Here is a 16,890-nt window from a genome sequence, read left to right on the forward strand (position 1 = left end):
TGACATATACATTACACGCAAATGGTATTATGTAGTACTCTGACAAATAGATAAGCAGTTTAACAAAAAAGACTATTAGCAAATATTCTCCAGCACTTATCTCCCTGCTGTGATTTACATAGAAATTAATAGCATAAGTTGTCAAAATGGCAGCTAATGTTAGGCCTGAATGTCTCAAACTGGCCACCAGATGGTGATCAATCATTGGCCAAATCAGGCTGGCAATCACAAAAGTAGCTTAATGTTGTCAAAGAAAATTGTGATCGTGTTCTATCCGATTGCCCCCTCGCTCGAAAAGGTGTGGCCAATGCTGAAAAGTGTAACTTAAAATTCCTAGCCTTGAATGATAGGATGTTACAGTATAGAAGGAGGCCATTTGGCCAATCATGACTTTTTGAAAGAGGTGTCCAATTAGTCCCACTCCCCTGCTCTTTCCCCATAGCCATGCAAATAATTTCCTTTTCAAGTTTCTATCCAATTCCCTATTGAGATAAATAATCAGGATCATTGATGTTGAAATTGCCAGTGAGTGAGTGGAACATAAGACTGCGTGGCCCTGTGAAGCTGAAGGAGCCGGAGGAGGATATGAGGTATGTGGAACATGAGAAACCTGTTCTGACACAGTCATGTCTGAATTTGTCTGCACAAGGGCAGCCTGTTCTAATTTGACTTTTTCAATGTTTGACAATTTCTCGTAGCCTCCAGTGGGTTATCCGCAGACTCCTTTACAACAGACACCAGTCAAACCAGATATAATTGAACCACAACTGTTGTGCTTTCAGATGCTTAGTGTTCTGGGGGGCGTTCACGATGTGCCGTGAGCTAGTTATTGTCTTTTTTTTCCCCAATCTGTATAAGTTGTTAGGGAAAGAACCTAATCCCTTATGTAGGGCTTAATGTAACTACAACAATAATGTCAACTTGCATTTATATAGCACCTTTACCATAGTAAAACGTTCCAAGACGCTTCACAGGAGCGTTATTGTTATGTTCATAATAAAGTAATGTAACTGAGTACTGGGATGCTGGGATCCCTTGGGACTCCAACAGGTATGCCCTCTGGTGGCGGTATGATGCAGGTTACCTTGGGTTGCATACATACACAACGCAGAATCACAAAGAGCTATTAGGACAGATGACCAAAAACTTTGGTCAAAGAAGTAGGTTTTAGGAATATGTTAACTGAGGAATAATAGGGAGGCAGAGTGGTTTAGGGAAGGAATTCCAGAGCTTGGGGCCTAGACAGCTGAATGCATGACACCGACGGAAGGGTGATGGAAATCGGGGATGCACAGGATTTCACAACACCTCGGAAAAGTTATGGCACAAGCTTTTCTTTAAACTGGGTTGCAAATAAAAGAAAAAAACATCTCCAGAAGAGAGTAATGTGAACGGTAAATTGTAGTGTGTTTCCTAGCGACCTTGCTACACGATTCTCTGCATGGTTGCTCTGACACCACTCAGTGCCGACAGAAATCTCTGTACATCACAAGTCAACCCTCATGAAGACAATTGGTGATATTTGCTCTCTGCTCATCGTGTGAGTAGATGTAATTCACCATAACCATCCTTCTTTTCAAAACTGCAGAGGGATGCAACCTGCCCAGTGTCCAATTAAAGATTTTGCCTGCCTGCTGACTTGTGCTGATCTGTGCATTTCAGCGATGTGCCGACGAGTGCCATGGCTGCTGAAGCAACGCTAACTTTAAATCGGTCTCCTGGTCTGTATGCATCAGTCTCGGGATTCTCTACAAAGACCCAAGTCACATTCTCAGAATTCAGCTTTAAAACTGGATCAGCTGTCAGACCACATGAAATCAGGGTCTACTGTCACAGCAACGATTACATTTTTTGCAGGACAATAACATGGAGCCTGTGGGACAATTCTGAAGGCTTACAGATTATGGCACTAAAACCGAGGCCCCCTGAGGTGGACGTAAAAGATTTTGAAGAAGGGCAGGGGAGTTCTCCCCAGTGTCCTGGCCAATGTTCATCACTAAAAAAAAAAAGGATTATCTGGTCATTGTCACATTGTTGTTGGTGGGAGCTTGCTGTGCGCAACTGTCTGCCACGTTTCCTATTTTATAGCAGTGACTTCACTTCAAAAGTACTTCAATGGCTGTAAAGCACTTTGCGACATCTTGAGATCATGAAAGACACTATGTAAATGCAAAGCTTTCAGGTCTTTCAGTTACAGTGCTTCATCTAGCCAAAAGATTTGTCTTTGAACATCAAGTAAACGAATAGCAACTTCACTACAGTTATAATGGCATGGTTTGGTTGTATTTCCCCAGTCCAATATGTTATTGCTTACTAGTCTTGTGAAATAGTTAAAAGAAAAAGAAAGACTTGCATTTACATAGCGGCTTTCATGACCACTGGACGTCTCATGGCGCTTTACAGATAATGAAGTACTTTTTGAAGTGTAGTCTCTGTGCTAATGTGGGAAAGCAATGAGTTAAGCAATGAAAGCTTGTTTCTGTGGTTGGTGAATTGGTCATCTGAGGGATTTGCACGAAAAGCACAAAAGGGGAAGTAGGGAATTGACATACTTAGTTATTCAAACCTAGTCTGCTTTACCACAAGAGACTGAGGCAGAGATTATAGCATCATTTTAAAATGAATTAGGTTAAATATTTTAAAAAGGAAGAATATAAAAAGGATACAAGAAAAGGGTAGGGAATTTGAGATCACCAAAGATAGCTCCAGTTGAAGAACTAATCCAGTCACAGGTGAGATGAGTTGAATGGCCTCCATCTGTGCTACAAATTCTATGATTCCTATGTATTCAGAAATAAGCTGGGACAATTTCACTTGGAAAGTGCAATACTATTTTATTACAGGTAAATCTTAAAGAAAATGTCAGAGTATTGACCTTAGTGGATGCACGCCCTCTTTTCAAGGAGGGGTCCTACTCCTGTTTTGACGACAGATTCAAAAATTGCTCCAAGGTTAAAACTAAGTCCATCTTCTTTGTACTCGATGATGGCCACCCCTAGAGGAGTATTTCTACCACGACAGGACATCAACCTTTGGGTGCTTTTTGTTTGATTCTAAAGTTGTATGTCACTGAAGATCACACATACCTCACCATCTGACTTTTGGGCTCTGGGCGATTCTTCATCGGGTTAATGCAGTGCAGGAAAAGTTCACCCAGAGAAGTTAAGTGTTGTCACCAGGTCCAGAATGCAGCTGCAGTTGGGTTAAATGCCAACTTGTATAAATAATGGTTTCTATAAATCACTTGAGACATTACTGCGCCAATTCTTGCATACATCTTTGTCTGAGGCTAAATGAATTTGGCATTTAGAATAACAAGAGAAGCTGGTAGGAATGCCAAATTTGGCTCTTTGTCCCCTCCTGCAGTGGAGCAATCCACAGGCTCTTGAGGGAGGGAGTGACCACACAATCAAGAAGGAGAAATTCTGACCCCCCAGCCCCCAACAGATGGACAAACATATTAGTGGTCTGATCGATAAATATCAATCTAATATTACAGTCTACATTCTACAGTTCATTCCCACAGTTGATATTTTTTTAACCCACAGAAGAGATTATTACACACACATGTTCTCCAATAATTATGATGTTTACTGCTTATGTACAGTGTGAATAATTGCACAACATTAATCTGATCATTTTCAACTTGATGCATATCAAGTGAATTCTAATTTAAAAAGTCCATTAAACAGACCAACACATATATAATCGGACATAACCTGCCGTGTCTGCATGAATTAGTCTACCTTCGTTAGTAGTGGAAATGCCTAAAATACTGGATTTCTTGCTTTACTTAAATGAAGTCCGAGAAAAAAAATTTCAATGACTAATTGGGTGCCATGTTTTTCCACTTTCAGACTTCATTTCATACAGTTCAATTGCCTAACCGACAAGGTAAAAGCCTAATTTATTGCATGTGTGAGCTTGCTTCTTGTTTATGCTGAGCAGGTCTAAATGATTTAGCTGCTGGGGTTTTTTTTGTTCTTGGGATCTGGGCGACACCAGCAAGGCAGCATTTATTGTTCATCACTAGTTGCCTTAAGGGCATTATGAGTCGTCCAGGTAGTGTGTGACTCGTCATGTAAGTCACAACAGGTAGGGGTGGCAAGTTCCCTTCCTTGAAGGACAATAATGAACCAGTTAGGTTTTTAACAACAATCTGGCAGTTTTCCTGGTCATTGTTAACTGATGGTGTAATGTATGCACCTGTGAGTATGCTCACAGGTTTGTAGAACTGTTGCTCCACCGGTACGCTCACGGCCTTCCATGTCTATGTAGAGTGTGCGAGGTTGCAGCCCCTATTCCATTATTTGAAGGGGCTGTTCCTCAATTTCTGGCTGCACTTCAGTCCCACACTCCTGATCTTTGGGCACCCTGTGCGGAGGGGAGCGGGTGGGTCCGAAGGCCTCCTCATAGGACTGCTCCTGGGCATGGCCAAGGAGGCCATCAACCAGTCCAGGCAGCGGGCGGTCGAGGGGGTCGTTCAGCCCGACTGCCTGCCTCTCTTCCGCGGTTATATCCGAGCCAGGGTGTCCATGGAAATGGAGCACGCGGTGTCCACCGGTACGCTCACGGCCTTCCGCGAGAGGTGGGTGCCGGAGGGACTGGTGTGCATCATCACCCCCGGGAATCAAATTTTAATTTGATGTAAGTTGACGGTCAAACGTTAATTTGTTTATTTGTCGGTTTTAGTGCCCCTTTAATAAGGGTGCATTTGATTTAGAGATCAACTAAAAATTGTTGTAGAGCTGTTGAGTTGGGAGCGGCTTAGCCGGTCATGTGATGTTCACAAGACTCAATAAAACCCCAGCCAGTTGAGTTTGGTGAGATCCACAATGAGGCAGGTGGTTGTGGGCCTGGTGGATGAACTGGTAATGTGCAAAGTGATTGTTAAAGCTTTTGCTAATAAACCAATTCATTCTTAATAGCAATGTGTTGCTATGAATTCTTAAGCAAAGAACCCAAGAAGCAAATACCCATGAAGATGGTAACCTACAAATCACCAGATTTATTGAATTCAATTTCACATGGTGGGATTTGAACTCATGACCTCTAAGTTGCTAGGTCAATACCATAACTACTACTGGTGGTGGGGTGGGGTGAGGCGGGCGGAGGTATAGTAAGTTTTATATTTTCTCCCTTCCTTTTCTCAAATCCTCTCCTTGCTGCACACCATTCCTCGGCTAAGGTGATGGGCTGGGGCCTTGTACCAGGTTTCTTCAGGTACTTGTGTATAGCTGGCTATGAGGATATGCAGGCTATTTGCTTTCTCCTATTTCACTCACTCTGCTTGGCACTCCTCGCAAACAGTACAACCTTGATTAGAAAGTCACAATTTGGGGCATTGCATGTTGAACCAACAGATGATATCAAACGAAGAAACTGCAAATGCTGCAATCTGAAGTAAAAAAAAACAGAACAACACATCAATCAGCATCTGAAAAGACAGTTTTTTGGGCGGGAATTAATCCTTCATTTGACCTCCATGCAAAGCATTAACCTGTCGCTATCCCTTTTTAGATCTTGACAAACTTGCTGTGTATTTATAGCAATTTCTGGGAGGGTGGGCTGAGTGTGAGTGGGGAGATTAATGGACTTATTTCACTTTACCTTGCCTTGATGCCACTTCTGTTCATTCACACTTGGAAGTAAAATCAATGATGAAAATTTAAAGGACACGCTTATTTATACTGTAAAAATGGCCAATAGGCCCCACCACTTATTTCTGATTGGTCCCCTTGGAGGATAAGCCACACCCTGAAATTTCACAGGAATGTGTCACTGGAACCGCCCATCCCCAGGTCTCACCGACTTTGCAAATTGTAACTCGATCCATTTTGATTTTGTGAAGTGACAGAGGACAGAGCTCCCCAGAAGACAGCAAGGGCCAACCAAAGTGTCTTACCCCAGTCCAAGTACATCCATCCTCCAGCTAAAGTGCCTTACCCTAGTCCAAGTGTATGCCTCCCCCAGCTAAAGTGCCTTACCCCAGTCCAAGTACATCCATCCTCCAGCTAAAGTGCCTTACCCCAGTCCAAGTACATCCATCCTCCAGCTAAAGTGCCTTACCCCAGTCCAAGTGTATGCCTCCCCCATACTCCCACCCTACCCCAATCCCATAGATGGAGCATTGTATATGAATTGTTAACAGATTTATTGGGTATGAAGTGAATAGTGACAGTGTCATGACTTCTGGGGGTTGGAACAACATGATCCGTCTTTCCTGAGTTCCCTCTCTCCCCTCTGATCCTTCCCGTGCTGCTCAGTGGCCTCTAGCAATGATGCCATCTGGTGGCTACAAACAGAATGTAAACATGGAAACATAGAAAATAGGTGCAGGAGTAGGCCATTCGGCCCTTCGAGCCTGCACCACCATTCAATATGATCATGGCTGATCATGCAACTTCATACCCCATTCCTGCTTTCTCTCCATACCCCTTGATCCCTTTAGCCATAAAGGCCACATCTAACTCCCTTTTGAATATATCTAACTAACTGGCCTCAGCAACTTTCTATGGTAGAGAATTCCACAGGCTCACAACTCTCTGAGTGAAGAAGTTTCTCCTCATCTCGGTCCTAAATGGCTTACCCCTTATCCTTAGACTGTGACCCCTGGTTCTGGACTTCCCCAACATCGGGAACATTCTTTCTGCATCTAACCTGTCCAATCCCGTCAGAATTTTATATGTTTCTATGAGATCCCCTCTCATTCTTCTAAATTTCAGTGAATATAAGCCTTGTCGATCCAGTCTTTCTTCATATGTCAGTCCTGTCATCCCCGGAATCAGTCTGGTGAGCCTTCACGCACTCCCTCAATAGCAAGAATGCCCTTACTCAGATTAGGAGACCAAAACTGTACACAATATTCAAGGTGTGACCTCACCAAGGCCCTGTACAACTGTAGTAAGACCTCCCTGCTCCTATACCCAACATGCCATTTGCCACCTTCATCGTCTGTTGTACCTGTATGCCAACTGTCAATGACTGATGGACCATGACACCCAGGTCTCGTTGCACCCCCCCTTTTACTAACCTGTCACCATTCAGATAATAACCTGCCTTCCTGTTTTTGCCATGTATTTGCCCACTCACCTAAGCTGTCCAAGTCACCCTGCAGCCTCTTAGCATTCTCCTCACAGCTCACAATGCCACCCAGCTTAGTGGCATCTGCAAACATGGAGATATTACATTCAATTCCTTCATCTAAATCATTAATGTATATTGTAAATAGCTGGGGTCCCAGCACTGAACCTTGCGGTACTCCATTAGTCACTGCCTGCCATTTTGAAAAGGACCCATTTATTCCTACTCTTTGCTTCCTGTCTGCCAACCAGTTCTCTATCCACATCAGTACATTACCCCCAATACCATGTGCTTTACTTTTGCACACTAATCTCTTGTGTGGGACCTTGTCAAAAACCTTTTGAAAGTCTAAATACACCACATCCACTGGCTCCCCCTTGTCCACTCTACTAGTTACATCCTCAAAAAATTCTAGAAGATTTGTCAAGCATGATTTCCCTTTCATAAATCCATACTGGACCGATCCTGTCACTGCTTTCCAAATGCGCTGCTATTACATCTTTAATAATTGATTCCAACTTTTTCCCCACCACCGATGTCAGGCTGACCGGTCTATAATTCTTTGTTTTCTCTCCTCCCTTTTTTAAAAAGTGGGGTTACATTAGCTACCCTTAGTCCATAGGAACTGATCCAGAGTCAATAGAATATTGGAAAATGATCACCAATGCATCCATTATTTCTAGGGCCACTTCCTTAAATACTCTGGAATGCAGACTATCAGGCCCTAGGGATTTATCGGCTTTCAATCCCATCAATTTTCCTAACACAATTTGCTGACTAATAAGGATTTCCTTTAGTTCCTCCTTCTCGCTAGACCCTTGGTCCCCTAATATTTCCAGAAGGTTATTTTTGTCTTCCTTAGTGAAGACAGAACCAAAGTATTTGTTCAATTGATCTGCCATTTCTTTGTTCCCCATTATAAATTCACCTGATTCTGACTGCAAGAGACCTACGTTTGTCTTCACTAATCTTTTTCTCCTCACTTATCTGTAGAAGCTTTTGCAGTCAGTTTTTATGTTCCCTGCAAGCTTACTTTCATACTCTATTTTCCCCCTCCTAAATAAATCCTTTGTCCTCCTCTGCTGATTTCTAAATTTCTCCCAGTCCTCAGGTTTGCTGCTTTTTCTGGCCATTTTATATGCCTTGGATTTAACACTATCCCTAATTTCCCTTGTAAGCCACGGTTGAGCCACCTTCCCCATTTTATTTTTACACCAGACAGGGATGTACAATTGCTGAAATTCATCCATGTGATCTTTAAATGAGAGTGTCATGTACATACATGATACGCTCTATCTCTCTCTATCGTCCCCTCCCCCACCCCCCAGCCTCTCACTCTATCCTCAGCCTCTCTCTCTTCCTCCCCCCACTCTCCCGCCTCGCTCTTGCTCTTGCTCTCTCTCTTTATCCCCATCCCAAGCCTCTCTTTTTCTCTCGCTCTCTCTCTTTATCCCCATCCCCAGCTTCTCTCCCTCTCTCTCTCTCTCTCTCTATTTATCCCCATCTCCAGCCTCTCTCTCTTTCTCTCCCTCTCTATCCCCAGACTCTCTCTCTCTCTCTCCCTCTCACCCCAGCCTCTCCCTCTCTCCCTCTTTTGCAGCTCTCCAACTACCCACCCCCCGCCCCGGGAGGCCCGGTCGGCCGGAGAAGCAGGCTCGCAGAGGAGAAGCAGCCCGCCGCCATTGGGCCCAGGGGGGAGGGGAGGTGAGGGGAAAGAGTCGGAGCCTCAGGTCCTGTTTCTGGCACCACGTGGAATGATTTGACCAGGGTGGGGGCTTGTTGCCTGTCGGTCAAAAAAAGTGCAGTACAAATAGTTAGTCCCAAATTTAAATTGCATTTATTCAGCATCGATAGTATCACAAACATCCAAGGTGCATCACAAATTGGCACAGGATAGAAAGACACTGAGTCAGGAAAGGGGAGATTAGAAGATGTGACAGAAAGCTTGGTCGTAGGCTGCTTTTAGGACATTTTAGAGGGAGGCGGAAAGATTTAGGGAGACCGTTCTGGAGAGTAGGACCCAAGCAGTCTGCGACTCTGCTGCCAAAGGAGGGATGGAGGGATGAGAATGTACAAAGGGCCAGAATCAGAGCAATGGAATCATCATCATCATAATCGGTGGTCCCTCGAACGAGGATGACTTGCTTCCACACCAAAAGGGATGAGTTCACTGATGTTTCAATGGAGGACCCGATATTCCAGTCCTGAACTCCAGGGGTGGAAGAATGCCTGTGCGTGGATTTTTTTAACGTTACACATCAGCCACCACACGGGCTTGACAGAGCTAGGCCTTTATCCAGTGGCAAGGGTAAACCAGGACAACTGGAGACTTGCTCTGCTGCACGGACCTAGTGCGCGCATATACCGCAGTGTGGGCTGGTCCGTGCTGCCCCTGGGCCCTCACCTCTTCTGGGCCCCGCACCTTCATTTGCCGTACCTCCGCCACGATCTCTCACCGCTCCTCCGCCACGAATAGAATGCATAGATAAGGTGGAACAAGGCTAACGAGGGATGTATAGACAAGGATATGGATGGAGGAGGAGGAGCCAATAGAGATCAGCGAGCATGGGGAAGATGGGCAAGCTGAGCGTTGTGAGGGACAGGAGATGTGTGGCAGAGTTTGGGACAAGTGAAGTTTATAGGCATCACAAGGCTTGGACCAACAAATGTCCAGTTCCAATGGGATTGTCTTTAAGAAGCAATATTTGTAAAAGTCATTGTAACATTTTAAAAAGGTTATTTAAGGAATATTTTGGCAGTATAATGAAACACCTTTCGGATCTCAAGTAATTGAACAAAATATTATTTCTTCTGTTTGCTTTGCCCCAGTCACTGACGCTAAATTGAATGAAAGCTGAGGGTGCTCTTTATGGAGGGTAGTGTTTGGTTATATTACTGGACTAATAATCCAGAAGAATGTGAGTTCACAATCCCACAATGGCAGTTCATGAATTTAAATTCGGATCAGTGAAAAATGTCGGATTGTCGTAAAAACCCAATTGATCACAGATGTCCTTTTTAGGGAAGAAAACCTGCTGTCCTTAACCTGTCCTATATGTGACTCCAGTCCCAAGTTATTGATTCTTAACTGCCCTCTGAAATGGCCTAGCAAGCTACTCAATTCTAACAAATCAAGGCAACTAGGAATGGACAATAATTGCCAGCATTTCCAGTGACTCCAAATTCTGAGAATTAATTTTTTTTAAATGTATCTTCTACATTCCAGGTTCACTAGCTGGAGCAATCAATGCACTGACTGCTGCTGTCTCCCAACTCGTGCACATCTACTGCAACAATTTTGACACTGACTATCAAGCTGCCAATGTTAGTGCCAAAGAAACTGCCTCAGTAACACAGGCACAGCTGAACACCACACGTTTTAGCTTCACCATTTATGCTGTGCACGGAATCCCCAGTGCCTGGACTAGAAGGTAAGCTGAAACAGTCCATTGTGCCAAGAGTCCGTAGTTTCAGCCTTGACTCAATGGATAGCACTCTTGTCTCTGAGTTAGAAAGTCATGGGTTTAAGTCCCACTCCAGAGACTTGAGCACATAAACTAGACTGGTACTTCAGTGCAGAGCTGAGAGAGTGTTGCACTGTTGGAGGTGCTGTCTTTCGGATGAGACGTTAAACCGAGGCCCCCTCTGCCCTCTCATGGTGAAAAGGATCAAGAGATATGGAGAGAAAACAGGAATGGGGTACTAAAGTTGCATGATCAGCCATGATCATATTGAATGGTCGTGCAGGCTCCAAGGACCGAATGGCCTATTCCTGCACCTATTTATTATGTTTCTATGTTTCTATGAAAGATCCCACAGAAGAACAGGTGAGTTTTCCTCGGTGTCCTGGCCAATATTTATCCCTCAAACAACATCTGAATAACAGATTATCTAGGCATTATCACAGTGCTATTTGTGGGAGCTTGCTGTGCATTTTCTACATTACAACAGTGACTACACTCCAAAAGTGCTTCATTGGCTGTAAAGCGCTTTGGGATGCCCTCTGGTCGTGAAGGTGATATTTAAATGTAAGTCTTTCTTTTTTCTTTCTTTTCAGTTTTTGAACAGCTGCCATATAGTCCTCTCGAAATGACTTGCTTTAAATAGTTTACAAAATTCATTCCCACTGCAATATCGTACTGACTTTTTCAGTGTGACATTGATTCATTGTTTGTGGAAAAGTAACATCAAAGAGTTCAAACTAAGAGCGAGGACTCTGCCTCTTCCTGCCTTCATACCTTTCCATTCATAGCTAACCAGAATACTAGCACAGTTCCCATTATTTTCCATGTGATATGTGGAATTCTATTATTAATAAGTAACCCGTGGTTTAACATGAAATGCTGCCAGTTCATCTCCGCACAATAACATTTTCAGCCCTATCAATCTCCGTGTGGTTGCTTTTTGCTTAATGTACTTGAAGCTGCAGTGGCCTTGATATCTCTCATCATTAATTTAGCCGATTTTTGAATCTGATGAGAGCTGAACTTTGTTCTTTTGCCAAACCACAGACCTCCAACATTTACTTTTTGTTTCTTTCTCTTGATGTAGCTACGAGAACTTATTTGTGTCTTGTTCATTGAACTATGGAGATAAGGAATTGTGCCAGTCAGTTAAGACGGAGCAAATTTCCATCACAAAATCTTCCCTTTTCCTTCTGGCCAGATGGAACCAGCGGTAAGTACAGCATTTCCAAATCATCGCAGCCTCATGAGAGCCAGCCTGAATTCATTATTGGATGCTTCTGAGCCTTATTTGCTATTATTCGCAATGAAAAATTAAGATAGGCAGCGATCAAAATGCAACAGAATCTTCAGAATAAATAATTGAATCCACTCAAGATAGTTTAATGTTGTGTTCTGATGTGGAGAGATTGAAATCTGAAGTTTTTTGCTTTGGTTTGGGCTATGCTTGACTGATGGGCTCTGTGTTGCATAGAAACGTTATTTTGCAGACTATATCTAAGTTCCAGTTAAGCAGACTTTGTATTAACAATTGTAATTTAATCACAAGTGATATTTCAGGATGACTTGTCATTATGAACAGCAGCTGCATTTAAAATATTTTATTTTTCTGATTTGTGGGAGGAAGCGATCGGGTATAAACAGTTTACAAATCTCGCTGCTTGCCATGCAGGACACTTAAAGACCTTGGGCAGTGTCCATCAGTTGACTCGATCCGGCACACACATCGATGCTGGGTCAAAATCCTGGGACTCCATCCATAACAGCACTGGGGGAGCACCTTTACCACGCTGACTGCAACGGTTGAAAATGGCAGCTCGCCACCACCTTCTCAAGGGCCTTTGGGGAGGCCATCCTCCCTGATAAAGTGCAACATCCCCACTGACACCTGGGAATCCCTGGCCAAAGATCGCCCTAAGTGGAGGAAGTGCATCCGGGAAGGCGCTGAGCACCTCGAGTCTCGTCGCCGAGAGCATGCAGAAATCGAGCGCAGACAGCGGAAAGAGCGTGCAACAAACCAGTCCCACCTTGCCTTACCCTCAGCGACTATCTGTCCCACCTGTGACAGAGACTGTGGTCCTCGTATTGGATTGTTGAGCCACCTAAGAACTCATTTGAAGAGTGGAAGCAAGTCCTCCTCGATTCCGAGGGACTGCCTATGATGATGATGATACTCACGACGGCTATATCTTGAGAATATTTTGCTTTTAAAGAACTGTGTTCTGGTTTGGACTAAAGAAGATGTTGTTTCTGTTGCAGAGTATACATGCCCATTGAAATCAGGCAGTTGCCCTGTGAGGTTACACTCAACCTGGCACTGCACGGATACCGCACCACGACTGGGAACCACACTGATGCCAACAGGCACTGCAAAAATGCTGAACTCTTAGCGAGTGCCTCCATGCCTCTTTACAGCTCTAAACTGTAAGTTGATGAAGGCAGAGACTGGCTGGTCTCGCTCAGTGTAACATGGGTTGTGCGTAATGACTTAGATATTTCGAGTGAGGCATTAAACATCATCATCGGCTCACTCGGCCAATCAGAAGCCGCGTTTCACATTATCAGAGGTCAGAGGATTGCACATGCTCAGAACATCGCCTGTTTCCATAGCAACACACAGCCCCTTCCACAGCCCACTGAGGTTTTTCCATTTTTAACATTCTGATAATGTATGATGTATTTTTCCCCCATTTATTGTATGTTGCGGTTTATTTTTGTGCTGGTAAGAGATTATTTCTTCACATTTGGTACCATACCAATATCCCAGGTAGGGTGTAGCCCCCTCCTCTGCTCCAAAAAATTGCCTTAACTTCAGAATAGTTACTCCCTGATACTTGCTTCATTATTGATCATATTTACCTGTTATTATAAAACAAAAGTGTATTTTCTTCAAGCTGACTTTTTTTCAAATATTCTGCACTATATTCTGATAGGATTTACATGGGAGGAAACAATAAGCCACTGTGTTTGCATAAGTGTGAAAGGGATAGTATCTGAAAAGACTGCACGCCTTGGGAGGACTACATATATCATCGAAACATACAGCACAGAAGGAGGCCATTCGGCCCATTGCGTCTGTACCGGCTTTTTGAAAGAGCTATCCAGTTAGTCCCACTCTGCCCTACTCTTTCCCCATAGCCCTGCAACTTTTTTCCTTTTCAAATATGTATCCAATTCTGTTTTGAAAGTTACTATTAAATGTGCTTCCACCACCCTTTCAGGCCGGGAATTTCCTTGGAAGCGCTCCCACTTGTCACCTTACCTTCGCCAGAAAATCCCATTTACGACTGTAAACTGGATTACCGCCAAAGGGACGGTAGCGGGAAAGGAGCAACTTCGATGAAATTCCCAGCGAATTTTAAAAAGGCAAACACTTCAGGGCAAATTCAGTGAGCCTGCACTCCCCAACAGTGTCTCGATGCAAGAGTCAGAGACCCAGGACTACAGCGTTACATACATATCTCTGACTCATTCTCCCTTTCAGCGAGACCACACTCCTGACATAGAACCTCACTGAATTGGCCCTTTGTGTCTGATTATAAACCATTATAACCCATGAATGGTGTAAGTACAGGTATCTGCAGTTTCCGGTTGCTCCACTTAAAATGCTGCATGCAAAACAAAATGTGATCTTCATTTAATTGGTGCAATTATTAAAGTGACATGTTCCCCATTTTAAAACAGAGTGTTGGTCCATAATACAAAGCTGTTGTGTCTTGTCCCAGCTAACAGCAGTCAAGCAGACAGCTGTATTCTGCAGGTAAGCAATGTTGCACTTGTGTTGAATTATGCAATAAATACAATAAAAGAACAAACTGGAACAGTGCCAGATAATATAATGCAACCTGTTGCTAGGCTACCAAAGTCAAAAAAAGGTTACGTCATAATAGTTTCATTAAAGCTCTCTTTGTATTTGTATAATGATTGCATCTGAGAGGAATGGGCCGGGTATGTGCACATAAATGATTAAATAAAATGTATGCGTTATTTGGGCTGTTTCAAAATGTTTAATTGTCTGAAATGTTTACTGCGTTGATCAGCTGACCAACTGTCGACCATATGGATGAAAGGCTTTATATGCCCAAAGATGAGGTAATGGGATATTGTACCGACATAATTCATTAACATCCAGCTATGTGGAAGACAATGAATTGGGTACACATCTATTTACATTACTGACAGGTTCTACGCCTGGTAGGATCAGGAGTCAGATCAATGTGTGCTTTGGGTTTAGATCTGAATCATTGAACACTGACGTTGTGCGAGTTCAGCTGATTGACCCTCCCAAGGCCAACAGGGAAGTGGACACCTTGACAATAGTCTTGTCAACCTCAATGGGAAATAACCACCATTGAGAATAATCCCCAGATCAGCAAGGAAATGGACATCTGTGGCAGTCTGAACTAACAGTCAGGAACAAAGCAATAGACCCCAGTAATGCCAACGCTCGCAAATTAATCGCGATTTTTAATTTTAAAGAATTCTCCCAAAACTCGGGATCTTGCGAGTCAACTGTAAAAGGTGACGGTTTTCCGTTAAAATTTCTCATGCTTATGCACTTCCGGTTTGATGACACAAAGTCATATTCAGCAACTTCAACGTCTTCCAAGCTGTGGGCGTGCATCCTGCGATTTTGAAAGTCAGTGGGCGGAGGGGAGGGCTTTGAAACTGCTGCCGGGGGAGCGCCCCTGGATTTTTATTCACTTGAAAATCCTTAAAGGGATGAGGCGCACTCAGACCCCCCCCCCCCCTCCTGAAAAGGTCCTGGATCATGTCGACGCCAGCGATGGCGGCTGACCCTGCTTGAGGTGCTGCCAGCTTCACGGCCAGGACAGGGAGCAGGAGTCAGAGCCAGACCTCCATATTCTTCAGCTTTTGCAGCTTGGCCTCACAGCTGACCAAGTGACTGAAGCATATAGTGCTGGTGCTGTGTCATAACCAAAGCTATTGGTGAACCTTGGAATCCAAGGGCCAAGATCTCACCTTGAAAGCTTGGGAGAGACAGAAAGAAATGCACCGTTATACTCGGTGTGTGGAAGAAATCTGCAGGCTTGAAGGGGTGTAGAACTGCAGGGCAACTGGAGTGGGGGGGGGGGGGGGTGGGAGACTAGAAGTTTCGGGACGAGGGAAGATACCTATAGGTCTCGGGGGAGGGGAGATATTTGTAGGTTCTGGGCAAAGGGAGTCACCTGCAGGTTCTGGGAGAGGGGAGATACCTGCAGGTTCTGGGTGAGGAGAGATACCTGCAGGTTCTGGGAGAGGGGAGATACCTGCAGGTTCTGGGAGAGGGGAGTCACCTGCAGGTTCTGGGAGAGGGGAGTCACCTGCAGGTTCTGGGAGAGGGGAGTCACCTGCAGGTTCTGGGAGAGGGGAGTCACCTGCAGGTTCTGGGAGAGGGGAGTCACCTGCAGGTTCTGGGAGAGGGGAGTCACCTGCAGGTTCTGGGAGAGGGGAGATACCTGCAGGTTCTGGGAGAAAGGAGTCACCTACAGATTCTGGGAGAGGGGAGATACCTGCAGGTTCGGGGAGAGGGGAGTCACCTGCAGGTTCGGGGAGAGGGGAGTCACCTGCAGGTTCGGGGAGAGGGGAGCCACCTGCAGGTTCTGGGAGAGGGGAGATACCTGCAGGTTCTGGGAGAAGGGAGTCACCTGCAGGTTCTGGGAGAGGGGAGTCACCTGCAGGTTCGGGGGGAGGGGAATCACCTGCAGGTTCTGGGAGAAGGGAGTCACCTGCAGGTTCTGGGAGAGGGGAGCCACCTGCAGGTTCTGGGAGAAGGGAGTCATCTGCAGGTTCTGGGAGAGGGGAGTCACCTGCAGGTTCTGGGAGAAGGGAGTCACCTGCAGGTTCGGGGAGAGGGGAGCCACCTGCAGGTTCTGGGAGAAGGGAGTCACCTGCAGGTTCTGGGAGAGGGGAGTCACCTGCAGGTTCGGGGAGAAGGGAGTCACCTGCAGGTTTTGGGAGAGGGGAGTCACCTGCAGGTTCTGGGAGAGGGGAGTCACCTGCAGGTTCTGGGAGAGGGGAGTCACCTGCAGGTTCTGGGAGAGGGGAGTCACCTGCAGGTTCTGGGAGAGGGGAGTCACCTGCAGGTTTTGGGAGAGGGGAGTCACCTGCAGGTTCGGGGAGAAGGGAGTCACCTGCAGGTTTTGGGAGAGGGGAGTCACCTGCAGGTTCTGGGAGAGGGGAGTCACCTGCAGGTTCTAGGAGAAGGGAATCACCTGCGGGTTCTGGGAGAGGGGAGCCACCTGCAGGTTCTGGGAGAGGGGAGTCACCTGCAGGTTCGGGGAGAGGGGAGTCACCTGCAGGTTCGGGGAGAAGGGAGTCACTTTCAGGTTCGGGGAGAGGG

The 16,890-nt window shown here is 45.2% G+C and overlaps 1 protein-coding gene across 13 annotated transcripts in view; it reads left to right on the forward strand.

Annotated features, from left to right (window-relative positions):
• The window catches only part of LOC139278603 (phosphatidylinositol 3-kinase C2 domain-containing subunit gamma-like), a 261,681-nt gene that overhangs the window by 92,494 nt on the left and 152,297 nt on the right, over positions 1-16,890 (forward strand). For 12 of the 13 annotated variants that reach the window (XR_011596318.1, XR_011596319.1, XM_070897571.1 and 9 more), the window contains exons 10-14: positions 3,858-3,894; positions 10,310-10,514; positions 11,635-11,760; positions 12,807-12,971; positions 14,232-14,307. Coding sequence is in view for 11 of the 13 variants with exons in the window: in XM_070897571.1 (XP_070753672.1) it covers positions 3,858-3,894; positions 10,310-10,514; positions 11,635-11,760; positions 12,807-12,971; positions 14,232-14,307 (609 nt within the window). In the remaining 2 variants the exon portion in view is untranslated. The remainder of the gene's footprint in view (positions 1-3,857; positions 3,895-10,309; positions 10,515-11,634; positions 11,761-12,806; positions 12,972-14,231; positions 14,308-16,890) is intronic. The other variant, XM_070897581.1, reaches the window with a different exon arrangement.

This window comes from Pristiophorus japonicus, chromosome 13 (genome assembly GCF_044704955.1).
Source record: "Pristiophorus japonicus isolate sPriJap1 chromosome 13, sPriJap1.hap1, whole genome shotgun sequence".
Lineage (NCBI taxonomy): Eukaryota > Metazoa > Chordata > Chondrichthyes > Pristiophoridae > Pristiophorus > Pristiophorus japonicus.